The sequence below is a fragment of the Oncorhynchus masou genome, chromosome 1 (genome assembly GCF_036934945.1).
Source record: "Oncorhynchus masou masou isolate Uvic2021 chromosome 1, UVic_Omas_1.1, whole genome shotgun sequence".
In the NCBI taxonomy this organism is placed as follows: Eukaryota; Metazoa; Chordata; class Actinopteri; order Salmoniformes; family Salmonidae; genus Oncorhynchus; species Oncorhynchus masou.
Genome location: NC_088212.1, coordinates 67,273,852 through 67,301,449, shown reverse-complemented (window position 1 = coordinate 67,301,449; position 27,598 = coordinate 67,273,852). Strand labels below are relative to the sequence as shown.

The 27,598-nt window shown below is 44.1% G+C and overlaps 1 protein-coding gene across 2 annotated transcripts in view; it reads right to left on the bottom strand.

Annotated features, from left to right (window-relative positions):
* LOC135548831 (copine-7-like) overlaps positions 1 to 27,598 on the bottom strand; it is a 43,631-nt gene that overhangs the window by 11,760 nt on the left and 4,273 nt on the right. Inside the window, exons 3-11 of one of the 2 annotated variants that reach the window (XM_064978803.1) lie at positions 19,183 to 19,365; positions 18,846 to 18,920; positions 14,445 to 14,519; positions 9,566 to 9,649; positions 9,381 to 9,470; positions 9,129 to 9,227; positions 8,832 to 8,918; positions 8,063 to 8,122; positions 6,822 to 6,955 (exon numbers count right to left, since the gene is read on the bottom strand). In XM_064978803.1, the coding sequence (XP_064834875.1) occupies positions 6,822 to 6,955; positions 8,063 to 8,122; positions 8,832 to 8,918; positions 9,129 to 9,227; positions 9,381 to 9,470; positions 9,566 to 9,649; positions 14,445 to 14,519; positions 18,846 to 18,920; positions 19,183 to 19,365 (887 nt within the window). The remainder of the gene's footprint in view (positions 1 to 6,821; positions 6,956 to 8,062; positions 8,123 to 8,831; positions 8,919 to 9,128; positions 9,228 to 9,380; positions 9,471 to 9,565; positions 9,650 to 14,444; positions 14,520 to 18,845; positions 18,921 to 19,182; positions 19,366 to 27,598) is intronic. The other variant, XM_064978814.1, reaches the window with a different exon arrangement.

Genomic DNA, 27,598 nt, shown 5'->3' with positions numbered 1-27,598 from the left:
AGAGTGTAAGACACAGTAGGACAGAAGCAATGCCTGCTGGGAAATACCACTAGACATACAGTAGATCTGATCACACGGTGAGCTGTGGGGCTCACTGAGCAGGATGCGAGAAACAAAACACGAGTCGTCTTAGTGCAACGGCAAAAAGAGAGGGTTGAAGAAAGGATTCAAATATGAGATGGAATGATTAGTGAGTTACAGCTCTCTCTCTCTCTCTCTCTCTGACAGGGAATGTGTGTATCTATCACTCTCCAATCCATGGCACTGTGAACATGTGTGCTGGGCTGTGCTAGCTTCTTTTCCATCACATTAGTAATACTGCCTAAATACATGATTTTATCTCTGCTATCAGGACATTGCTTTCATGCAGAAAAAAATTGGAGTCTCGAGCACCGTGGCAATCTGAATGAACATCTCCATAATAACATCTTGGTTTCAGTCATCAGCATTTGAAAGGAGCTGTTTTAATGTATTTACTGCAGCAGGAAGGGGAGAGAGTGGTGACATGGGCTGGGAACACTAAAGCAGGAAGTAATAAACATTCAATTGAAGATTTGCCTGTAAAACCCTCATTAGAGACAACTAAAGGACAGTAAACTTTAATATCCCATCTTTGGCTGATTGATACGTTTTCCAGCACATTACAAAATAATGGAAAAACAGACGATAAAACCCTTCTGGTCTCATCATCCACCCTTGGGAATTAAGAATGATCATCTCTGTGCTAAACATAGTAATCTTCAATTGGGCTTCCTCTGTCTCAGGAGATGGTATACTCTCTCAGGATGCCGCTCTCATGAGAAAGAGGGAAGCTGTCCGAACAACCAAGGCCACAACAAAGGCAACTGGTTTCCAAATGCGCAAAGGTTGCTGCCATCCCCGATATTCACAGTTTGCTTACAGCTGCTCATTATTTTCTCTCTAAAGACCGACAGGGGAGCATCTAACAAGCCAATCAAAAATATATGTATTTTTTCAAATCAAATTGGGCTTGGTGGATATGCAGTACAACACATGTGGAACGTCATCCCCAAAACCATGGTCCTTTGCTCTAGCAGGCCTAGTAATACATGAGGGCACGCACAGACACACGCACAGACACACGCACAGACACACGCACAGACACACGCACAGACACACGCACAGACACAGACACACGCACAGACATACGCACAGACACACGCACAGACACACGCACAGACACAGGCACAGACACACGCACAGACACACGCACAGACACACGCACAGACACAGACACACGCACAGACATACGCACAGACACACACACAGACACACGCACAGACACAGGCACAGACACACGCACAGACACACGCACAGACACACGCACAGACACACGCACAGACACACGCACAGACACAGGCACAGACACACGCACAGACACACGCACAGACACACACACAGACACAGACACACGCACAGACACAGACACACGCACAGACACACGCACAGACACAGGCACAGACACACGCACAGACACACGCACAGACACAGGCACAGACACAGGCACAGACACACGCACAGACACACGCACAGACACACGCACAGACACACGCACAGACACAGACACAGGCACAGACACAGACACACGCACAGACACACGCACAGACACAGGCACAGACACACGCACAGACACACGCACAGACACACGCACAGACACACGCACAGGTACATGCACAGACACAGACACAGACACAGGCACACACACAGACACAGACACAGACACAGACACACGCACAGACACACGCACAGACACACGCACAGACACACGCACAGAAACACGCACAGATGCATGCACAGACACAGACACACACACAGGCACAGACACAGGCACAGACACACACACAGACACCCGCACAGACACACGCACAGACACAGACACAGACGACACAGACACAGACACACACACACACAGACACAGACACGGGCACAGACACACACACAGACACAGACACAGACACACGCACAGACACACGCACAGACACAGACACCCGCACAGACACACACACAGACACAGACACACGCACAGACACAGACACGGGCACAGACACACACACAGACACAGACACAGACACACGCACAGACACACGCACAGACACAGGCACAGACACAGACACGGGCACAGACACACACACAGACACAGGCACAGACAGACACACACAGACACAGGCACAGGCACAGACACAGACACAGACACAGACACAGAAACACGCACAGACACACGCACAGACACAGACACATGCACAGACACACGCACAGACACACGCACAGACACACACACACACACAGACACACGCACAAACACAAACACACAGACAGACACAGGCACCGACACAGGCACCGACACAGACACACGCACAGACACACGCACAGAAACACGCACACATACATGCACAGACACAGACACACGCACAGACACATGCACAGACAGACGCTCAGACACACACACAGACACACACACAGACACAGGCACCGACACAGGCACCGACACAGGCACAGACACAGACACACGCACAGACACACGCACAGACACACAGACTCCGTTCTGTCCATTAGAGGAAGATGCTCAGACTGCCCTCTAAGCACAGAAACTCAAGGCCCCATCTCTCTGATTCAGAGGGGTTGGTTTAAATGTGGAAGACACATTTCAGTTGAATGAATTCAATTGTACAACTGACTAGGTATCCGCTTCCCTTTCTATCATCCCAGGCAAAAGAAAGCTGGTAAAACATCTTGGATCAATGAAGGAAAGCAGGAGACATGATTTCTCTCTCTCTCTGCCCCCAGTCGAGTTATAGAAATGCTCTCTTTTTGTTCCCTCCATCAACACTTTGGTCCTTAATCTCCTTAATCCTCAACTCCTTAATCCTCAAATGAAGAAAGAGGGGAAAGTGGACCTCCTCTCTCCCTCCACCCTCCGTGGGGAGATTTACGCAGATTCTGTCAATGGCTAATCCTGCGTTTAATGAATCCCACAGGACAGCGCTATCCAGGAGAAAGGACAGGAATAACCTGCAGGAGCAATGGAGGTGTACGAGAACAAAATTGGCTGCAACACAAAGTGCCGAAAACACATTTTCTCTGACAGCAAATCATGACAAATGAGTGAATAAACTGCATGCAGGGTCAAATTGGGCGGATAGTTTTGTTAATTATTGTCTGTAATGCAAGGGAGATCCATCACAATGGGCGAATGAGAAATGGGTCTACAACATACTCTCTGCTCGGCGGTGGCAAAGCCAGTTTCAAGTTCTATAATACAATTCAAACTACTCAACCACTGATGTCTGATATCGCTGCCTGGAATAGCTATCTTTGACATACTGCTGTTGTTGTTGGTCTTGTATCTTTCTATTCTATCTAGTCCCTGGTGTTTTGTCCAAACAGAAATCTCATTACAATACATCAGACTTATAATTTTAACATAACGGCGAGATCGACCTGAAACAACTTCTCAAAGTTTCCTCAGCGATTTATCTTACTTTTCTCCTCTGACGCAAATGCAGTCAATATGTTCCAAAGCTCCTGTAGTATCAAGAGAAGACGCTGTACAAATACTTCCACTGGAGCTACTGCTACTTAGTTCTGATGCTTGGTGCTTCTCTGTTCTATCAGTCAGTTTAATACTTTGTGGGAATAGAACCTGGTGTTTGAGAAAATGTAGAGGTGCCACAAGTTCCCGAGAGTGAAAGAAGTCTGATCTGGTTCCCCCAGATAAAATAGACTCTGGGAAGTAGCCTTTCTGTAGTGGTATACATATTCTCTTTGATTTAGGATTCTTATGCCTTTTTCCAATTGACCCTGGATTAAACATCACAACCTACAGGTTGGTTCAGTGTGTGTGGAGTAGTAGTCCACCTCTGTGTCTTTTCTTAAGCAGCACATGGCTGTACTAAGTGATAAGTCCCAAGTAGAGAACTAATTATGTCTCACAGACTCCTATGCTGTGGAGGACTACCACCCCGGTAGACAGGCATATTTCAACGTGACACCAATAAGAAGAGTGGGAGAGCCAAATGTGAGGCTGTTCCCAGGCCTGTTAATGAGGATGGCACCAATGTGTGGGCTCCATGTTGGCACCTCTTTCTCACTTCCACGTGACATGGTGTGAGAGCGGATCTTGCAGGCGGGTGTCTTCACTGAGCCCTGTTCCCCTCTCAGTAGGAGAACCAGCCACTTCCCACTCAGAGCAAAAGGTGCCCGGCTCCTAATCCAGCTCCTACTGTGTAAAAGTGATCAAACATCACCTGATGTTCACCACAAGAGTCCTGCATGCCCACGTTGTGCACCTGAATAACAGCCTGGTGTGGGAGGAGATAACCCACAATATGTAACGTAGGCGCAACACCTAAAGGCATGTTTGTGACACCCAACACCAAACTGAGTTAGCTACCTACACATCTCTTTTCCAGGTAGCGAGAGTTTGTGTCTCTCCAACAGGTCTTCTGCTGTTCTAGAGTTATCTCTTGCATTCTTTAATTAGGCAGCCAACGTTCTCCACACATTCAAGAGGAGGAGCCAACACTGGCATGACTCACAGTGTAAATCCTCATTTGGCTCTGTGCCGACAGACAAGAGGATCTTTTCTCTAAAATAGACCCAATTTGAAATAATTTGTTTCTAATTAACCAGTGTCTGACAAGACTGTCTCCGATAGCCCTGGTGTATATTGAATAAATATTGAATTAGTCATTTAGAAATGAGGAGTGTAACAATAATATAATAACCAGTCAATGACATATCCTTAACAAATACAGTATAAGGAAAGTCATGTGACCACACACACAAATTAAAATATACAGACTGTCTCTCCAACTCTCCCCAGCCATTGAAACCATTATCTTCCCAAACCCTTAAGAGCCCTGTGCACCATTCTGCCATCTCTCCACTTCTACCTATGGCCCTGCTGTTGCCTCTCCTCTGCCCTCTGCCCTCTGTCCCTCTCTACCCCTGTCTCTGCCCATCCTGCTACTGTCCCTCCCTGTCTCTGCCCATCCTGCTACTGTCCCTCCCTGTCTCTGCCCATCCTGCTACTGTCCCTCCCTGTCTCTGCCCATCCTGCTACTGTCCCTCCCTGTCTCTGCCCATCCTGCTACTGTCCCTCCCTGTCTCTGCCCATCCTGCTACTGTCCCTCCCTGTCTCTGCCCATCCTGCTACTGTCCCTCCCTCCCTGCCTCTGCTAATCCTGCTACTGTCCCTCCCTGTCTCTGCCCATCCTGCTACTGTCCCTCCCTGTCTCTGCCCATCCTGCTACTGTCCCTCCCTGTCTCTGCCCATCCTGCTACTGTCCCTCCCTGCCTCTGCTAATCCTGCTACTGTCCCTCCCTGCCTCTGCTAATCCTGCTACTGTCCCTCCCTGTCTCTGCCCATCCTGCTACTGTCCCTCCCTGTCTCTGCCCATCCTGCTACTGTCCCTCCCTGCCTCTGCTAATCCTGCTACTGTCCCTCCTTGTCTCTGCCCATCCTGCTACTGTCCCTCCCTGTCTCTGCCCATCCTGCTACTGTCCCTCCCTGTCTTTGCCCATCCTGCTACTGTCCCTCCCTGTCTCTGCCCATCCTGCTACTGTCCCTCCCTGCCTCTGCTAATCCTGCTACTGTCCCTCCCTGTCTCTGCCCATCCTGCTACTGTCCCTCCCTGCCTCTGCCCATCCTGCTACTGTCCCTCCCTGCCTCTGCTAATCCTGCTGTGCCACTGCGCCAGGCTGGGTGTCCTCTCCTCTGGATCGGGGTAATGATCCCTTGCCAGCCATGGAGGGGGATTTGGCCGCTCCGCCAGGCACAGGCAGTCTTTGCCAGGCTGAGACAGAATAGGATATCACAGGGTGCAGTAAACACCACAGGACAGAGGAAATGCTGCATCCGCCACCACGGATAGAACAAGACCTGCTGTCTACAGCAGAGACAGCAGTAAATCTAAGCAGACTAGCCTCATCTCAAACACTGATTCTGCCTCCAAGCAACTTCATCTGAGATTTCCCCAGGGCCTCCTCATGCATTTGTAATGTCTGTGTAAAGGCAATTTGTTTGCTCTAATTTCCTCCTAGTAAGGTGGAACTATAGGGATTTAATGAAAGTGTCGGCAGTGGGCATGAGAATTGCAGGTGGACCTTAATTTAATTAATGCATGAAAATTACTGTTTTTTTTGTTTTGGTGGTGTCAAATTCACAAGCGGCTCCTTGCGTTACCTTATCTCGGACACTGCCATTGGATGCAGCAAAACCACACCCACCTTTATGTGGGACAAATCCCATGCAGCCGTGTTAGAAGTTCATGCAGTCACATTACAAGTTCAGACACTCGAATGTGTGATGTTATATTGTCTATACCTCAATTAGACTGATAGCCTATCCCCATCCAAATTAAAATGAAAACATGCACACTTTCTATTGCAGTTTGGAACTTCTAACGCGGTAGGGATAATAGGAAGGGAGTGGTTTGTAACACACAAGAACAGCCACTCGCCGATTTGCCGGCTCATACCGCAGTTACACCTTCAACACCGGCAAAACAACGTGAGTTATCACTCGAACTGATTGAATCGAGGCCTTATCATTGTAATAATTGTTCAACTCTGTCATTCATTTTCCAACTCATGCTTTAGTGAGTAGTAGAAAGGATCCTCTGAATTCTATTCTATTTCAGCAATCCACGAATTCCATTACCTCCTCATAGCTGGGAATTAGATGGAGTAGAACCACTGTCTCGGTTAAAGTTACATTTCCCATTGATAGACATAGAGAGAGCAGCCCCACAGATAGAGGTCAGGATAAGGCTGGGCAGAGAGGCGTGGTGCTGACTAACCTGTCATAATCCTGACAGATCTCCCCCACTGCTATCAAAGCCTTCAGATACTCATTGGGCTGGTACGGGTTGATGTAGTGTAGGGAGCAGCTGTTCCGTGGGTCTCCGTTGGAGGCTGTGAAGTCAATGGCCACCTAGAGCAATGACAGATTCATAGAAGACTGTAAACAAACCAAACACCATAAACACTAGACCTAGAGTCTACCTGTCAATGAAGGTTGTGTTGAAGCAGGCTATTCTGTACAGTGCTCTGTCAAACTTGTGTTTCTATAGAGGAAGATTATGACAAATCAATTGACTTCCATTGTGTAAGTGTCTGGAGCCTGCACCATTGAGTGACATTTCAACCCGGGAGCGCCCTCACAAGGTCTTAAATACTGTAATATCATCGCAATCATGTCCTCAAGCATAATTGCATAACTGCTTATGCAAGTGAATCTGTATAATATATGGTGAAAACGTAAATATCTAAGATACGTAAATGAACATTGCTGAAGCAGTCTGTTAAATTTCTATTTTTATGTCCAGTCATTGCACAGATGTTCTCAGAGCAATTTATAGGACCAACATATGGGCAGGATGCATTGAGGGCATGTCAAAAAGGAGTGACAAAAGGACAGAGATATTTCACTTCTTTGACGTCAGCAGTGCTAAAGATACGGGCACAGGGAGAACTGCAGCTTCTCAACAAGGGAAATGATCATGTAAATATTCTGCAGGTATTTTTTAAAATCATTAGTGCATTATCAAAGGACTTCTATAGTGTTCTTAATCTGTGGAAGGTGATACCTAAGGCTGTCTATGCTACAATGAAGCAGTGCTCCTAACATAGCCGTTCCCCTAAATGAATATTCATTATTGCCTCAGCTATCCTTCTAAGGAGCTTGTGAGAGAATCATCCGAAAACAACGGAAAATGCCAGTCAGCGGGGTAATGTTTAATTAGTTAAAAAATGCAGAATGTAATGTTTCACACTTAGAGAACGTAGCATTTAATCAAAACACTGGCCTTGATGACAGCACTTAACCTGGAAATGGAACACTGGTTTAAATTTCAAAGGCAGGTTAAAATACTACGTCTATTGTCTATTCCAACACCTTAACGAAGGCAAGCAACCATTAACATGTATAGAATGTGTAGGCAGTCAGTGGATCGTACACGTTTTGAAGGTTAGCATAGCGTTGTACCATGCTGCTAAGTGATGATGACCTGCTAGTGCATGCATCGGCTGCTCAACTTACTGTAAAGTGGATTTGGCATCCTCCCATGATGTAGTCGAGGAAGGAATACACTCTGTGAAGCTGCAGAACAGAGAGGAAGCTTTTAAACTAAACCCCAGAGGTTGGGGGTTCAGACTCGGTAGAGTACTCATCAATGTTTTTAGATGAGTTCCAGTTTTAAACAATGGCTGTTCAATTTACAAAAGAACAAGTATGTATTTTAAAACTATTATTTAACCACTACTCAGTAGCAATCAGTGTTTAGAAAACAAGTATTATGTAGTAAGCATGAACATGGAGAATGGTGATGATTTCATTTAGTCTGAGGGCAGCAGCTCTGTGATGTGCAGTGTGTTCTCTCCATGCCAGTTAGAGATCACACACCCAGTGGGGGCGGCAGAGGATTCAAACTGAGACACAGCAGCAATCACATGAGCTGGGGCGCAGTAAACTAATGAATCCAAATGAAATCATCCAAATGATAGGCTGCCGAAACCATAGGCCTGAGAGACACCAAAACAACTCTACTTTAAAAGACCTGCGAACTGAAAACATAGGGGAAAAGCACGGTGACAGCCACCCACAGATGTAGTCATTTACAGATTTGGGTTGTGGGGGTGGACAGTAAACTGAGGATGATCGCATTTCTGAAACGAGCAGTACTAATTCATCAGCACTATGTGTACATGTTCTGAGAGAGTCGAACCGTATAGCAAAGAGACGGGGATGATTCTCTATGTATTCAATAGTGGAGAGTTGCTGAGCAGGAGCTGTAAATGTTGGCTCTAACCTTGAGGTCACTGAGGATGACCACCCCAGAGTTCTTGTAGTTCTTTTTCTTCAGTTTGTACTTTGGATTCATGCAATCCCATGTGACCTTCAACACAAGAGGTAGACAACACATACAGAGACACAGTTACGAGTCGTGACGTCTGCTGCAGACCTGCGGTACGACTTGCAGAACATAGAAGAGCAGCGCGACGTTCCTTTCACCTGTTTCTGTCTTTGTCAGAGATAAGTGACACGTCAGTGACACACATCAAACATTCAACAGTGACTGACAGCAGTCGCTCTCCTTTCGACTGACCTTGCTTCCACCGCCAATTTTCTGCATTTCTCTGAAGGTGGCATAAAACTCTCCGATGAAGTCGTGTTTTCCCCTGGAGTCAGAATCCCAGACTAGACACTGTGACACAACCAGACAGTGGCAGACAGAACCCTCTGATATTGACTGTTCATTCACCAGTAAGTTACTTCATTCACCAGTTCCGTTCATTCATTCATCGACACCACAGCAGCAACGTTAAACCATCACACTATGACTTCCTGTGTTTCTTACCTTGAGCTTCCTGTCCTCATCACAGCTACACAGAGAGATGAGAGACACTTTAAAGGGCTCCCACACGGGGTTCAGGTTGTTTTTGATTACCTGCAACAGCAAGAGCACATTAGACATGAGTAACTTTCACCACACATGGAGAAGGAGAGGTAGATACAGAGAGAAGGAATGAATGTGTCTATTACCTCAGTCCTGTGAACGAGCTGTTCCGTCCCATCATCGTTGATTCGATATATTTCCAAAAAGGGGTCTGACTTACTGAAGAGATCCTGTCAAATATACAAACCAATCAAACATAAAACACTAATTCTGGTTGAGCCATTAATGTACAGTCATTTACCTCAGACAATCAAATAACAAACAAGTTGTTGTAATCACACACACACACAGATGTCATCATGTTAGCTTGGTCATCCTGGTGCTAAATTTGACACAGCTTGTCCCCTGCCTGTGCATGTGGTGTATCGTTCACTGCTGTAACAAATCAAATCAGGAAAAGGGTGTGAAAGAGTAATTTAACATTGAGTCTCAAGGTAAGGCTGAGAGCAACTACAGCTTGTTTGGGTCAATTGATTGTTTAGGGCTCAACAGACAGTATTTCTGTACATCATGTAGTGTATGTGTGTGAGAGTGTTAGAGAAAGGAATGGAGGGAGAAAGAACGAGTGTGTGAGAGAGTGAGAGGGGGGCACAAAACAAGATATTTAATGTCCCCGTTTCTCGTTGCATTAGCCTGATACAGCTCCACAGGGACAGCCAGGGAGGAAAGAGAGGGAGGTAGCCCCCAATATCGTTGCCACGGCAACCCATTGCCAGTGGCGTCACTGTGGACTGACGTGCATTCAACATTTAATCCCTGTCCAGCAATAACAGCTCTTACCACTTATATAATCAGCACCATTAATTAAGTTACCTTTGACCAGCCCGGTCTACTGAGTTCCATAATTTTACAAGTTCCATAATGCCCTCCAGCAGTTTGTTCAGTACCTTGGATAGCGTTTCAGGCAGCATTACAGTATTAGAAATAAATGGGGGATATTTCATTGCCTAATCCATGTTGCTCATACTGTGGTTGTCACAGCAACTCTTTCCATCTACAATTATATATATTTTGTACGTATCTCACTTCTCGAGTACTTTGAAAACAAAAGGTTAAACATTCAAGAAGTTTAAATGCAAACCTTTGAAAAGGTACTTTGTCCGAGCCATCAACCATTGTGCTGGTAAATCAACTACAATACTAAAGTGCCTCATCATCATCTGATCACCACCGTGAAGCAGGCAGTATTAATAGCTTGAGTGGTATAGATCATGTGCATAGTCTATTGGAGTAATATTTCTCAGTGTAATGGGATCCTCAAAGTCATTGGAACGGACAGATTCCATACAAAGATAGTAGCCTGGCAATTAATCCGCCTGAGCATGTGGCCACCACCCCCCCCTCTCCCACTTTCCATCTCCAGCCTACTGACTATTTTTCTCCCGCCCTAAAAGGGTTATTTGGCTGTCCCCATAGTAGGACCCTTTGAATAACCCTTTTTGGTTCCAGTTAGAATCATTTTTGTTACAAATAGAACTGTTTGGGGTTTCATGTAGAACCCTTTACACATAGGGTTCTACATAAAACCAAAAATGGTTCCAACAGGAACCAAAAAGTGTTTTTACCTGCAACTGAAATGTAATTATGTCAATAAGAAAAGGAAAGAGAACGTTTTAAAGCACACCATACCACCATTGATAAGTTTCCCTGCCTCCAATGTACACTGAAGATTTCATTAGCCTTTATTGTTTGTCTCTAAATCATAAACAGTGCAATTGGAAATCTGTTTTTATTTCCACATGAAATTGCTCATCATGACCCCATTTCTTCTGGGTTAGGTCCAATCAGCCAATCAAAAAGACTGTAACTTGCTAACTCTAATAAATGCCTTACAAAGGAGCGTGGGCTCTGCTCTGATGAATACCCACTAAGCAAAACTTTACCTCCACTCCCTGTTAACTTTCTCCAACACTGCTTAGAGTCAGAGGCCAATTGCACCCTTTACTTGGTAGCATTCTGAGAGCATAGAGAGGCAGGAAGAAGATTTCTGCTATAATCATTGATGTCAGAGAGTTATTCCAGTCTTGTTGACTGAGATATGAACCTTCTGCCTTGAGCCTTGTGTGGGTGTGCCAGCTCTACTGTAGGTGCCTCAGTGCTCCAGCTCCCAAAATCTGCTGCCAAATATCTTTCGTAGCCCTCCTAAATGCTCTACCGACAACAAACTCCCTCTTACTGAGCTCACCATGCATTTTTCATAGCTTTCCTCCATCAAGCCATTTACATTTACATTTACATTTAAGTCATTTAGCAGACGCTCTTATCCAGAGCGACTTACAAATTGGAAATTTATTGAAAAACTACTGCTGTCTGTGCTGTCTTTGCCCATGTTGGATTGATTTCCTCATCTTGTGTTAGGGCACAGGAATTTAGAGTTGAAAAGGACAGGTCGATCATGTCCTTTGGATATTGCAAGGTAGCCTTTCAGAGCCAGGATACTTGAAATGTATAAATTCCTAAATTACAGACAAAAATGGAATGGTAGGAAAAAAGGGGGGAAAACAGTATTTTGCAGATAATCACTAAGAGTATGTTTTAGCATGAGGCAGAGAAAGTGAGGGAGGAAGACCCTGAGAGATATATAGAGAAAAGGAGGAAGACGCTGAGAGATATGCTGAGTAAAGGAGGAATAGAAGGAGAAAGGCGGAGATATTAGTTAAGAGACAAGGAGAAAGAGAGAGGGTAAGTGTGGAGGTGTTCGGGTACGGCTTGTTGCTACTATAGGAAGAACAGACACCTGCAGAGCTTCAGGGACAGTGGTCCATTGTGGGATGCTTTGTGTGGAGGAGCTGTTTGCAAACAGAGAACCACACCGTAACATTGCTTTAGCACGCACACACGCACACACACACGCACGCACGCACGCACGCACACACACACACACACACACACACACACACACACACACACACACACACACACACACACACACACACACACTGATCTCACCCTCATCTTCCTCTGGCTATCTGTCAAAGGTCCATGACACACCATTCTCACAATGCTTGTCTCAACGGGGAACCAGCATTTACAGAAAGCCAAGTTCAATTCAGACTTAATAGAACAAACGCTGAAATGTACAGTGGGGAGAACAAGTATTTGATACACTGCCGATTTTGCAGGTTTTCCCACTTACAAAGCATGTAGAGGGCTGTAATTTCTATCATAGGTACACTTCAACTGTGAGAGACGGAATCTAAAACAAAAATCCAGAAAATCACATTATATGATAAGTAAGTTATTAATTTGCATTTTATTGCATGACATAAGTATTTGATCACCTACCAACCAGTAAGAATTCCGGCTCTCACAGACCTGTTAGTTTTTCTTTAAGAAGCCCTCCTGGTCTCCATTCATTACCTGTATTAACTGCACCTGTTTGAACTCATTACCTGTATAAAAGACACCTGTCCACACACTCAATCAAACAGACTCCAACCTCTCCACAATGGCCAAGACCAGAGAGCTGTGTAAGGACATCAGGGATAAAATTGTAGACCTGCACAAGGCTGGGATGGGCTACGGGACAATAGGCAAGCAGCTTGATGAGAAGGCAACAACTGTTGGCGCAATTATTAGAAAATGGAAAAAGTTCAAGATGACGGTCAATCACCCTCGGACTGGGCCTCCATGCAAGATCTCACCTCGTGGGGCATCAATTATTATGAGGAAGGTGAGGGGTCAGCCCAGAACTACACAGCAGGACCTGGTCAATGACCTTAAGAGAGCTGGGACCACAGTCTCAAAGAAAACCATTAGTAACACACAACGCTGTCATGGATTAAAATCCTGCAACGCACGCAAGGTCCCCCTGCTCAAGCCAGTGCATGTTCAGGCCCGTCTGAAGTTCGCCAATGACCATCTGGATGATCCAGAGGAGAAATGGGAGAAGGATATGTGGTCTGATGAGACAAAAATAGAGTTTTTTGGTCTAAACTCCACCTGCCGTGTTTGGAGGAAGAAGAAGGATGAGTACAACCCCAAGAACACCATCCCAACTGTGAAGCTTGGAGGTGGAAACATCATTATTTGGGGATGCTTTTCTGCAAAGAGGACAGGACGACTGCACCGTATTGAGGGGAGGATGGATGGGGCCATGTATCGCGAGATCTTTGCCAACAACCTCCTTCTCTCAGTAAGAGCATTGAAGATGGGTCGTGGCTGCGTGTTCCAGCATGACAACGACCCGAAACACACAGCCAGGGCAACTAAGGAGTGGCTCCGTAAGAAGCATCTCAAGGTCCTGGAGTGGCCTAGCCAGTCTCCAGACCTGAACCCAATAGAAAATCTTTTGAGGGAGCTGAAAGTCCGTATTGCCCAGCGACAGCCCCGAAACCTGAAGGATCTGGAGAAGGTCTGTATGGAGGAGTGGGCCAAAATCCCTGCTGCAGTGTGTGCAAACCTGGTCAAGAACTACAGGAAACGTAAGATCTCTGTAATTGGATTCTGTACCAAATTACAGAGGATTCTGTACCAAATATTAAGTTCTGCTTTTCTGATGTATCAAATACTTATGTCATGCAATAAAATGCAAATGAATGACTTAAAAATCATACAATGTGATTTTCTTGATTTTTGTTTTAGATTCCGTCTCTCACAGTTGAAGTGTACCTATGATAAAAATTACAGACCTCTACATGCTTTGTAAGTAGGAAAACCTGCAAAATCGGCAGTGTATCAAATACTTGTTCTCCCCACTGTATTTTGGATGCCTGTATGTCGTATCCTCCAGTAAATACAATGTAAAGCATATGGATATAAATAAATGTTACATTTATAAGTGTAGAAAATCCATATCAGCATTGTATATCTTTCTTGTCTTGTTAATGACTGATTATGTCAAAAAGAGAGATCCAATCTTGAAATCACAATTACAGGAGAGAGGTTCAACAGCCAGCAATAAGCAGAAATTCACCCATGAACAATATTGACATTTCCATCAGGAGAAGGCCCCTAATCCCTTACCTTATCATCCAGTTTCTTGGCACAGAAGAACAGTTCAACATATCCATTGTTGCCAGAAATTTCTTCAGCGTGTACCTGAAAAAAGTTATTTTTAGTCAAATTTAAATCAAATTTTTGCCAATGAGAATATTTTAAACATAAACATGTGGACACGACCATGAGTGTTATTACTTTAAAACTTCAACAGAAAGTTCACTCAAGCTCAGAAACGGATGTGGTTCCATTACGGTAATGCAGAGCTGGCCAAACCACTGCATGGGAGATGGGTCCAAAGTTAGTCCACAAGACTGTTTGGTTGGCCCCCAAAAGGAATGCACTAATAGCTAAAAAAGTGTATTATTCTGCATATTTAAAGGAATATTACAGACATGCTACATTTTGTGACAAAGCAGGTGATAGTATGAGAGAGAGAGAGAGAGATTAAATTATCCATGTACACAAACAACAAGTGTTCAGTTGAAAATTGTTAATAAACACACATATTTCCTTCCTCAGGGCCATGGGGTGAGACAGGGATGCAGCTTGAGCCCCAACCTATTCAACATGTACACTGAGTGTACAAAATATTAGGAATGCCTTCTTAATATTGAGTTGCACTCCATTTTACCTTCAGAACAGTCTAAATTCATCGGGGCATGGAATCTACAAGGTGTTGAAAGCATTCCACAGGGATGCTGGCCCATGTTGACTCCAATGCTTCCCACAGTTGTGTCAAATTGGCTGAACCATTCTTGATACACAGAGGAAACTATTGAGCATGACAAACCCATCAGTGTTGTAGTTCTTGACTACACTCAAACCAGGGCGCCTGGCACTTACTACCATATCCCTTTCAAAGTCACTTAAATATTTTGTCTTTCCCATTTACCCTATATATGGCACACATACACAGTCAATGTCTTAATTGTCTCAAGGCTTCAAAATCCTTCTTTAACCTCTCTCCTGCCCTTCATCTACACTGATTGGAGAGGACTTAACAAGTGACATCAATAAGTGATCATACCTTTCACCTGGTCAGTCTCTATCCAGGAAATGTTTTGTACAATCAGTGTACAATATATCAATGAATTTGCGAGGGCAGTGGAACAGTCTGCAGCATCCGGCCACACCCTTCTGGACTCAATCAAATGTATTCTGTTTGCAGATGATCTGGTGCTTCTGTCCCCAACCAAGCAGGGCCCACAGCAGCACCTAGATCTTCTGCACAGATTATTTGAAACTTGGGCCCCCATGAATCTTAGTAAAGAGAAAAATAATGGTGTTCCAAAAAAGCTTCTGTTACCAGGACAACAAATACAAATGAAATCTAGACACCGTTGCCCTAGAGCACACAAAGAACTATACCTACCTCGGCCTAAACATCAACACAACAGTTACCTTCCTCAAGACAGTGAAGGATCTAACAGATAAGGCAGGAAGTGCCTTCTACGCCATCAAAATGAATATACAACCAGTCATCCCAATTACGATCTGGCAAAAAATACTTCAATCAGTTCTAGAAGCCATTACTCTCTATGGTTGTGAGGTCTGGGGTCGACTCACCAAACAAGAATTCACAATACGGGACAAACACCCACTTGAGACTCTACATATAGAATTCTGCCAAAAAATATACTTTGTGTACAACACAAAGCCCCAAACAATGCATGCAGAGCTGTTAAATTCTATAACCACCTAAAAGGAAGTGATGACCACACATTCCACCACAAAGCCCTCACCTACAGAGAGATGGATCTAGATAAGTGTTCCCTCATCCAGCTGGTTCTGGGGTTCTGTTCACAAACACAAACAGACCCCACAGAGCCCCAGGACAGCAACACAATTAGAACCAACCAAATTATGAGAAAACACTAAGAGAACTATTTGACACACTTTTGCTGTGACCAAAAAACAGAGCAAATTGTAATGCTATCTGTCCCTAAACAGTGAGTACACAGTGGCAACATCCCTGACTACTGTGACTGACCCAACATTAAGAAAATCCTTGACAATGTAAAGACTCAGTGAGCATAGCCTTGCTATTGAGAAAGGCCACCATAGGCAGACCTGGCTCTCGAGAGAAGACAGGCTATGTTCCCATTACTCACAAAATTAAGTGGAAACTGAGCTGCACTTCCCAACATTCTGCCAAACATGCCACATTAGGAATACATATCTCCCACATATCACACAGACCCACAAATAATTTGAAAACAAATCACACATTGATAAACTCCCATATCTGTTAGGTGAAATACTGCAGTGTGCAGTCACATCAGCAAGATTTGTGGCCTGTTGCCATGAAAACAGGGCAACCAGTAAAGCACAAACAACATGGTAAATACCACCAATATTTATCTGTTTATTTATCTACTATTCATGCTACAACTATTTGCACATTGCTAAAACACTGTACATAACACTTTAAATGTCTATCTTTTTAAAACCTTTTTGAGTTCAATATTCAGTTAAATTCTAATCGTTTTTGGTTAATGTTGTTTTGTGTCTTCTCACTTTTGTTTATTGTTTATTTCACTTGCTTTGGCAATGTAAACAAGTTTCCCATGCCAATGAAGCCCCTTTGAATTGAATAGAGGGAGAGGGGAGAAAGGAGAGGGGAGAGGGGAGAGGGGAGAAAGGAGAGATGAGCGGGGAGAGGGGAGAAAGGAGAGATGAGAGTGGAGAGGAACTTAGGGAGAAAGGAGCACTCTAAAAGGAGACACTAAAAGGAGACACAGTGTTGCATAGCTAATAGTGTGGTCAGAGCCCAAAGAGTTCCAGATCACTACAATGAGCCCATTACAGTGAGTGCTGCTCACCTTCAGAACCACTCCTGACGAACAATTAGAAGGTTACAAGTCATCTCAACACATTAGGACAAATTGTATTGGCCCTTTACTGCCCCTCACCTCCTAAATACGTGTCATTATACGCCGGTAAGTCAGTGAATCAAGTGCTGTCTATCTAACAGGACTTTATCTGTGTTAAAATGCACGACTACTACAATAATGAACAACATCTGTTGACTCAAAACAACAAGAACATTTCTACAGTAAAGTGTATGGTTTCTGTCATTCAGACAGAAGTGTGGCAATGGTCCAGTAACAAACTCTATGGGTCTCTCAGCTTATCAACAATACAACACAGCAAAGCTATAACACTTGGTGCATGTGTCGTATCAGCAGCTTGTCAAGCGTTCTGTACGTACAGTATGCATCTTAGATGAATATGATTTATTGTATCTCATATCATGGTGCCATTGTCCTGCTGAGTGTTGTGTAGGCATAATGTGTGGGATTATGGCCCGGCAATGAACGTTCCAGTCAGAAGACCATTGTAATGTGATGCTTGCCAGTGGGAGCCACGGTAACGGCATACAACGGTACCTTAATCCCTACCATTTTATCAACTGTTCTCCACATCCCATGTCCCCATATGCATATCTGAGAGATGTGTTACAAAGACTGGGGAGGGATTTTTAACACAAAATAAAAACAGTTGACTGTTGTTCTGCCACCTTCCAGATTAGCCTGCAGGCACATTACAGGCAGACGCCATGTCATTGGGATCCATCTCACGGACAGACCTAACAAAGCCCAGGCCCATTATCATATCAGGAAAAGCCATTTTCAGAAACACCATGACACAGGTTAGCACTAATTCACTAGAATGCATTAAGCCCACACTGCTACAGGACGTGCTTAAACAAACCCATTATATCCCCCAAAACCGCCTCACGCAAGCTGCCGTCATGTGATCGCACCCAATCAATGGCCATAATGGCAACACTAGCCCGAAGGGAAAGATCTTCAAATTCCATCTGTACTTTGGCCATTTCCATCACAAGCAACTCATTCTCAGCCCTTCTCTCCAAGGGCAATTTATGCATAGTTTGTTAGGGTAAAATCAATAAAGATAGGTCTCAATAAGGCAAAAGGTCTGTTGTTGACATCGGATTCACTCCTTGGTTAAAACTCCTTCTCTTTTCTCCTCTCATCTCTGCAGTATAAGAAGGCACCGAGATCACAGACTCTGCACCTCTGACTTAACAGGAGCAGTGAGGAACACTGACTCTTCCTCCCACTCCACTAAAGGTCAGATCTGCAGGCCTGTTAAACACAGTTTCTCTGTGTTGTTCCCTTTTGTATGGCAATGTAATGTTGGTCTGGCAGATGGTGTTGAGACCATCCAACTGAAACAACACTCTGTGCTTTAACGTCCCCCTCTCTTTGTCATGACAGATATTGTATATGAGTCATGATTCTTTGTACAGAGAAGCGTCCTTACATCACAGGATTCACATCATCTACTTGCTTGAATTGATTGAACAAGTCATTGCATTTGATTTTGCTTGCCACTGCTACTGCAACAGTGAGCCAATGGTGAGCGAGATCAATAGGGTGATGAATAGGGGGAACCTACCGTGATGGTGGATTTCCCAGCGTACTTCGCATACTTCAGGAATAAAGGCTTCACCATCTTCTTCTGGGCTACAATCTGTGGAACACAGGAAAACTATGAATGACTGGTGACTAGTGAAGCAGTGAGACGTATTACCGGACAATTAGTACGAAAGCAGTTTGAGAGCAGTGTGACGAGGACTGGTGACCTCTAACATTTACACTCTGACCTCTGTTGTTGGTGAGCAGCAACTCGGCACACTGTTCCGTTCAGTTTATGTGTGGTGAGTGATTTGATTAGACATAAGAAATGGTACATTGGATAACTGAGTGGAAGGGTCAGACATTCAGTACAGGACCTGGCCGAGCGTACACTCCACTCCACCCAGGAAGTCGTCGTCGCGGGCGCCAATACTGTGGGTGCCATGGATGTCGTAGACCTCGAACCGCAGCTTCTGCACTTCCTCAAAGTAGTAGTCCAGGGTGAAGACCTTGGCAAAGACCGGGTGCAGGTTGCTCTTGATCACCTCTGTCCTGTCAAACTGAAGAGACAAGAGGGGAGAAAAAGGCACAGCGTTAGAATGTGGACACGTTGTTGGATATTACTGGAGAAACTCGGACCTCCAACTCAACTCTCTAATGAGAGCTTCCTACCAATTAAACATGAAAAGTGCAGTTTTATATGCAATGTACATTGTATCAGTTCATTTGCAATGTTAATTAATGTATGGGACATGGTGATGCATTCATGGGCACATGGGAATGCAGGAACTACAGCCAAATACCCATCTGCACCTGGATCACCGCTACAGCCACTGTTGGCGTTCCTGTTTGTTTTCCTGTTGATTAGACCAAAATGTAAATCTTGTGAAGCTCTTGTTCAGACAGTGACAGCAGAGGATTTTTGTGGGTTGAGAGCTCAGCAAACACACAACTCATCCATTGCCATGCTTGGACATACACCTGTTTATTTAATACACCTGGTTCATGCCTGAACTCTCCACATTGCCACCTGCTTTCAGTGGAGCACAGAGGCTGCATTTACGCAGGCAGTCCGATTCTGATCTTTGACCAATCAGATCAGCTCTTTTGCCAATAATTGGGTAAAATATCAGAATTTGGCTGCCTATGTAAACCCAGCCAGAGTGTACCTATCTAGCACCCAGACAAATGATGCCCCATCCAGTAGCATCCAGCATCCAATTATGTCCAGTACCAGATAAATGATTGGTCATTTTTCTCCAAGCTAGGTATTCTGAGTGGAGTCAACTCATCATCAAAAGCACATGTGCCCCCTAAAGATCAGTAAATTAAAGTGACCTAAAAAGCTGTGTTTGAACCATAGTTTAAGTGAATCAATGGATTTCAAACTGGAGTTATTGAGAAGGCATGTTGAAAAATAATTCAAGCCTAAGGCATCTGGTAGAAACTTAAAATGCCATAAATGTTTTACTCGTTTTCCATTTCTTTTAATTTGAGGAAAAAGTTGTGATGGTAAAACAGACGATAAAGTCAGAAAGTCGTCAAACACAGATAGTTAAATATGAAAGGCAAATTGACATAATCTCCATAGTTTGATCTAAAAAAGAAATAGTCTAGGGATTGCCATCAATCTCAATACAGGCCTAGCCATCAATCTCGCTAACAACCTTCCCATAGCAGAGCCAAATCCCACCTGTCCATAGAGCGCAAATCAAGAATGAAGCTCCCTGATCAGCAGCTCTCTAAAGTCAGAGTCAACATGGGCCCCACACACCAAACTCCATGAACATACATGGCACACTATAGTACACACATGCACGTCCACGTTAACATTCAGATATTCATGAGTTAATCCTACTGCTTTGCCTCATGCTGTTGGCCTTGAGCTGACGAGAACACACACAGACACACACACACACACACTCACAATGGTTGATGAGAAGCAGCAGAGAAAGCATGCACCTTTTCTCACTAACAATCACTGTGGAATAAAGTGTCTAGTCTGCCAGTCCTAATTAACGACACCTCAAGAGTGTTAAAGACAATGGTATTATGTATACTGATACAGGTGACCTGAGGAATGGGGGTGGGTTGTCTTGTTATTCATTACTGACCCTGCAAACAGTACGAGTGGTTAATTTCTCAGGAGATAACAGCTGAGACATGTTTTAATTAGACTCTCTAGGCCTCCTCCTCTCACTGTTTCTCTCATTTTCTCTCTCCATCTCTCTCAGTCTTTCTCTCTCTCCATCTCTTCCTGTGCTATCTGGTTGGACATATTTGTGAACACGGACAAGTTCGTTTCCGTGTGTGAAGAAAGCTACCCAGAGCCACAGAGGAAGGGCTGTGTCTGTGTGATGTCTGCCCCTGTGATGCCCATTCATCTGGGGGGGGGGGGGAAAGTCTACAAAGATGTGACTGTCCTACGTATGGAGGGATCTCTGAGGTCCCAGGGAGTCAGCTCCCTCTCTCCTCACTCTCTCCCACTTGCCAGCAGAGTCGGTCCTGAATGGGAGACCAGATGCTGCTGGAAGTGAGGTTGGAGGGCCAGTAGGGGGCACTCTGGCCAAAGGAGCTCCCAATAGAGTACCACAGTATGAGTCGTAAAGCCTAGCGGACAAACAAGAAAATGGTTCCAATTGTTTTTCCCATAGGTGATTTTAGAAACACTTCAAATAAGGGCTGTGTCTGATTTAGGATCACCCTGGTGAGAAGCTTTGATAACCGTGTAAATGGAAAAGGTGACTTTTATCAATATATTTGCCTGTATTTACCTCCACAAAATGAAATGCTATTTAGCTGCTAATGTGGCTATCATAAAATACTACAAATGCAATGATGATCTGGACAAGACTACCTAATCGAGGTAAACGTAAGAATCATTTGGGGTGGTGCAGCGGTCTCAGGCACTGCATAGCAGTGCAAGAGGTGTCACTACAGACCCAGGTTCGATCCCGGGCTGTATCACAACCGACCGTAAGGTGACGCACAATTGGCCCAGTGTCGTGAGGGTTTGGCAGGGGTAGGTCGTCATTGTAAATAAGAATTTGTTCTTAACTGACTTGCCTGGTTAAATAAGAAACACATATCTAATGTTAGCTAAATTTAGGAATTAATAACTTGCCAAAATGTCTTTAAATGGACAATTCTGTGAACTGTCTTGGGCAAGTTTTAAATTGACACAATACCTGTTAGCAAAGGTGTCAGCTAGAGATAACGTGCAGGAGCTTGGATTTGTAGTCTTGCATTACGTCTACTTTCATGCTAATTAGGATTTTCGAATCTGAGAGTAAATGGAGACTAATATTATTATAAGTCACCTTGTCTGAGGGAGATTTATATGGTTATCAAAAAGTCACGCCAGGGTAAGCCTATACGAAACACAGCCCTTATTCTAAAATTCCCTATGGGAAAAATGTATGGTGGAAAAATGATTGGAACCATTTCCCTGTTTGACCGCTAGATTTGATGGGTATTATGACACCCTCACTGTAGGGATATATGCCCCAGGGCAGTGAAGGGGATATTGCACTGAGTAGGGTCTTACAGATGGGATTTTAAAATGGGTGTCTTGACTCTCTGTGGACATAAAAAAATTCCATGGCACTTATCGTAAGAGTAGGGGTGTAATGCCGTGTTCAAAACAACTGTGAACTCTAGAAAAAAACTTGCTCCAACTGGGATAAATCTTTTTGAACGGTCATCCAACTCGGAATTCCAAGTCGGAAACTCTGGCATCTTTCTAGAGCTACGACTTCCCGACCTGAAGATAACTGATGTCATGATTTGACCATGTTTTTTTACCCAACAGAGGACAGAGGACTCTCATTAACTCATTTTCATACAGGGAAGGTGGTATCAGTGACAAACTCTAGAATGCATAACCGCTACAGGTGGAGGGGGATTCAGAGAGGAAAATTTGAGTCGATTTCTTGATACCTAACTTTTATAAAATAAGTATAATCACATCTTCAACTAAAAATGTACGAGTTTTTTTTGTTCCCTTGTGTCCATGGAAGCACCGCTGCAACGCGTTATATTTTACAGTGAAGGCTGCAGACGCCTTCCTTTGTCGGCAGTCTTTCGTCTGCACACCCGCCACATGTGCGTGATTGGTTGGGGAACAACGGCTGGCTGGTGGCAGAATATTGTATATACATTCATTTCATATGGGCAGAATATTGAATAAAATGTATAATGTGCTGCATTCGTTCGGCAGGAGAGAGAGAAGCGAGATCTGTATGGATTTAGCTACCCGCTCTCTCTCAGCCTTCGGCAGGATGAGCAAATTATTTGCATGACAATGTTGCTTCCCTGTTCAGATGGATGAGAGCAAAGGAGTGGGCCACCAAAGACTCAAATACAGAGTAGTACAAGACATCATATCCCAAGGGAGTGTTCATTCAAAGGCCTCTTCCCCAGCCCAACTATCTCGACACAGCTCTCTGTTTAGCTGAATTCTATCTTTAGTAAAACCATGAAGTGGCTTCAGCCACTGTATATCAACAGCACTGATATGGTTAAGATCAGTGGCATGTATTGATGGATGCCAAGGGAAGCCAGGCTTTCCCAAATCATTTACCAAGAAAAAAAACATAAAATAATGCATCTTCCGTCTCTATGTGTTTTCATAATTGACCTTCAATTCGCAAGAGGCTGAATGTATCTCACCGGAGAAAGCATCAGAGCGAGAGAAACAGCGCCCCTCTGTCTCTGTATGTGCAGGCCATCTATTTGATGCGGTCTGGTCATAAAGAGTACGATATTGCTGCCGCCCATAGCATTGAACGCAAGGGAAACCAGCAAGCGTTTGGTCTTAAAGTATAAAGTATAAAATAATAGCCAATCAGAAATGAGCTCAACTGTGAATGGTCCTGGCATACCAAAATAAAGTGTCAAGGGAAGCCAGTTTGGATTTGGCTTCAGTCCTATCATAGAGAAATACGGCATCTATAGAAACAACTTGAATTGTTGCATCTCGTTTTGTTGTTGTCTTCCGGTGGCTAGCTAGCTAGCTAAAATTGGCCCTTTCCTAAATTAGATGGAGATAGGGATTTGGACTTGTGGTTTTACTTAGTTCTCTGTACTGGCCAATGATTATAAAGGCAATTCTGAACCCACCATAAACTACAATGTGCCCCTGGACTGAGAGTATGGAAGTTCAATATGTAGCTAAATGTAGAAGGCTAACATTGCCCATGAAAGGAAGTTGGGCTAGCGCCAATTATTTTAGCCAGGTAAACTAGGACAACAAAAAAATAAGAGTGTACTGTATGACAGTCATAGACAACTTAGTCAACATGAAATACTTTCACACACACACACACACACACACACACACACACACACACACACACACACACACACACACACACACACACACACACACACACACACACACAAATAAACCATGGACAGCCACGTTATATGTACCTTACATGGATTGGACTAAATAGTTTTTGATATCTTTTAGTTGTCACTGTATTAGACTATGCATAGGTGATTTGATGATGTTGAAATGCTGAAGTTGAAATGGTGCTGGAATAGTGGCGGCAGCTCCTGTTTTCTTTGCGACTTGCAGTACCTCTCTGTGGTTCTAAATTGTAGTTGTTTAGTAGTCTGAAAATGCCAGAAACATGAACTTGCTTGACCATGCTGTAGGTCATGTAACTGTTTGTTACATACAATATGTTCTGCGGACTTCACCAGACAGATGTTGCTCTCGGGTTTTGTGATGAAACAAAGGTGTGGTTAAATTTGTCCTGCCACTGTGTTTGCTTATTGTCTCTGCCATAGGCCTATATATCACAGTTGCAAGGCAAGCAAAATAACAGGTTATAGAGAAAACAACACAATTATCACAGCACAGGTTGTAATAAGGATTTTTATCTGCCTTGGCTTCCCCAGTGATTTTACCCACGCCCCGCTTCTGGTTAAGATACTTTTAGTCATGCAGTGTATGTGGACACCTGCTCATGGTGATCTTACGCTTGTGTGCGGCTGCTCAGCTATGGAAACCCATTTCATGACGCTCCCAGAGAACAGTTATTGTACTGACGTTACTTCCAGAGGCAGTTTGAAACTTGGTAGTGAGTGTGTCAACCGAGGACAGACGATCTTTACACGCTTCAGTACTCGAAGGTCCCGTTCTGTGAGCTTGTATGGCCTACCAAATCGTGGCTGAGCTGTTGTTGCTCCTAGAAGTTTCCACTTCACAATAACAGCACTTACAGTTGACCGGGACAGCTCTAGCAGGGCAGACATTTGACAAACTGACTGTTGGAAAGGTGGCACCCTATGACTGTGCCACGTTGAATGTCACTGAGCTCTTCAGTAAGGCCATTGTACTGTCAATGTTTGTCTATGGAGATTGCATGGTTGTGTGCATGATTTTATACCTCTGAAATAGCCGAATTCACTCATTTGAAGTCCGCCATATATGACTGATATTCTGTATATCTACAAGGCAGTTTGAATTATAGATGGTTGCCAAAGAAATCCATCTTTGTTTCTTCAGCCCACCTTCAGCCCGTTGCGTTCCCATTTGAGATGCATTCTCCACTGACATGGATGATATGGTTATTCGGAGCATTAGGTTGTATCAATTATCTCACCTCCTAATGCTCAAGCTGAATTTAGGGGAGTTATGTAAACTACTCAAATGCTCAGCTTGCAGAGAACCCAGGTTAATTTCCTCATGAAATGTTGTTTTATTGCATTACCACAGCGACAAATTGATTAGTGTGTGCTCAACACCATCAGCCAAGCGTCATTATTGCCAAAGCCTCGGAACACATTTCTCATTCATAAACATTAACTGGGCCTCAATAAATGCTTCCCATCTCAACACACTACGATTTGGCATTGTCACTGTTAATCATTATCTGGCAATGCCTGGAGGAGAGGCAAAAACATTGGGGCTTAATTGCAACATACACTGAGTGTACAAAAAAATGAGGAACATTAAGAATACCTTGCTGATATTGAGTTGCACCCCCTTCTGCCCTCAGAACAGCCTCAATTTGTCAGGGCATGGACTCTACAAGGTTTCTCAGGGATGGTTTACTCTTGAAATGTCTCTACTGACTTAGCTAAATCAGCTTTTAGTTTTCTTGCACCTTATTTGTGGAACAATCTTTAAAATGTTGTTAAATGTGATGTTTTGGTGCCTCTAGGGCGATTCAGAAAGCTGATTGAGGACCGTATTACTGATGAATGTGTTGTTTTGGTGCCTCTAGGGCGATTCAGAAAGCTGATTGAGGACCGTATTACTGATGAATGTGATGTTTTGGTGCCTCTAGGGCGATTCAGAAAGCTGATTGAGGACCGTATTACTGATGAATGTGTTGTTTTGGTGCCTCTAGGGCGATTCAGAAAGCTGATTGAGGACCGTATTACTGATGAATGTGATGTTTTGGTGCCTCTAGGGCGATTCAGAAAGCTGATTGAGGACCGTATTAATGATGAATGTGATGTTCTGGTGCCTCTAAGGCGATTCAGAAAGCTGATTGAGGACCGTATTACTGATGAATGTGATGTTTTGGTGCCTCTAGCGCGATTCAGAAAGCTGATTGAGGACCGTATTACTGATGAATGCGATGTTTGGTGCCTCTAGGGCGATTCAGAAAGCTGATTGAGGACCGTATTACTGATGAATGCGATGTTTGGTGCCTCTAGGGCGATTCAGAAAGCTGATTGAGGACCGTATTACTGATGAATGTGATGTTTTGGTGCCTCTAGGGCGATTCAGAAAGTTGATTGAGGACCGTATTACTGATGAATGTGATGTTCTGGTGCCTCTACTGATGAATGTGATGTTCTGGTGCCTCTAGGGCGATTCAGAAAGCTGATTGAGGACCGTATTACTGATGAATGTGATGTTCTGGTGCCTCTAGGGCGATTCAGAAAGCTGATTGAGGACCGTATTACTGATGAATGTGATGTTCTGGTGCCTCTAGGGCGATTCAGAAAGCTGATTGAGGACCGTATTACTGATGAATGTGATGTTCTGGTGCCTCTAGGGCGATTCAGAAAGCTGGTTGAGGACCGTATTACTGATGAATGTGATGTTCTGGTGCCTCTAGGGCGATTCAGAAAGCTGATTGAGGACCGTATTACTGATGAATGTGATGTTCTGGTGCCTCTAGGGCGATTCAGAAAGCTGATTGAGGACCGTATTACTGATGAATGTGATGTTCTGGTGCCTCTAGGGCGATTCAGAAAGCTGATTGAGGACCGTATTACTGATGAATGTGATGTTCTGGTGCCTCTAGGGCGATTCAGAAAGCTGATTGAGGACCGTATTACTGATGAATGTGATGTTCTGGTGCCTCTAGGGCGATTAGGAAAGCTGATTGAGGACCGTATTACTGATGAATGTGATGTTCTGGTGCCTCTAGGGCGATTCAGAAAGCTGATTGAGGACCGTATTACTGATGAATGTGATGTTCTGGTGCCTCTAGGGCGATTCAGAAAGCTGATTGAGGACCGTATTACTGATGAATGTGATGTTCTGGTGCCTCTAGGGCGATTCAGAAAGCTGATTGAGGACCGTATTACTGATGTATGTGTTTGTTTTTTTGTCACCGGGTTTTTCTTTCTGCATTTTGTCTTTATATTCATGTCTATTTTCTGTCATTTATGTCATCTTTAAAAGAGACCTTGGTTAAATCAGGATAAATAAATCAAATTCACAGGGATGTTGGCCCATGTTGTGTTAAGTTGGCTGGATGTCCATTGGGGTGGTGGACCATTCATGATACACACGGGCAACTGTTGAGCGTAAAAAACCCA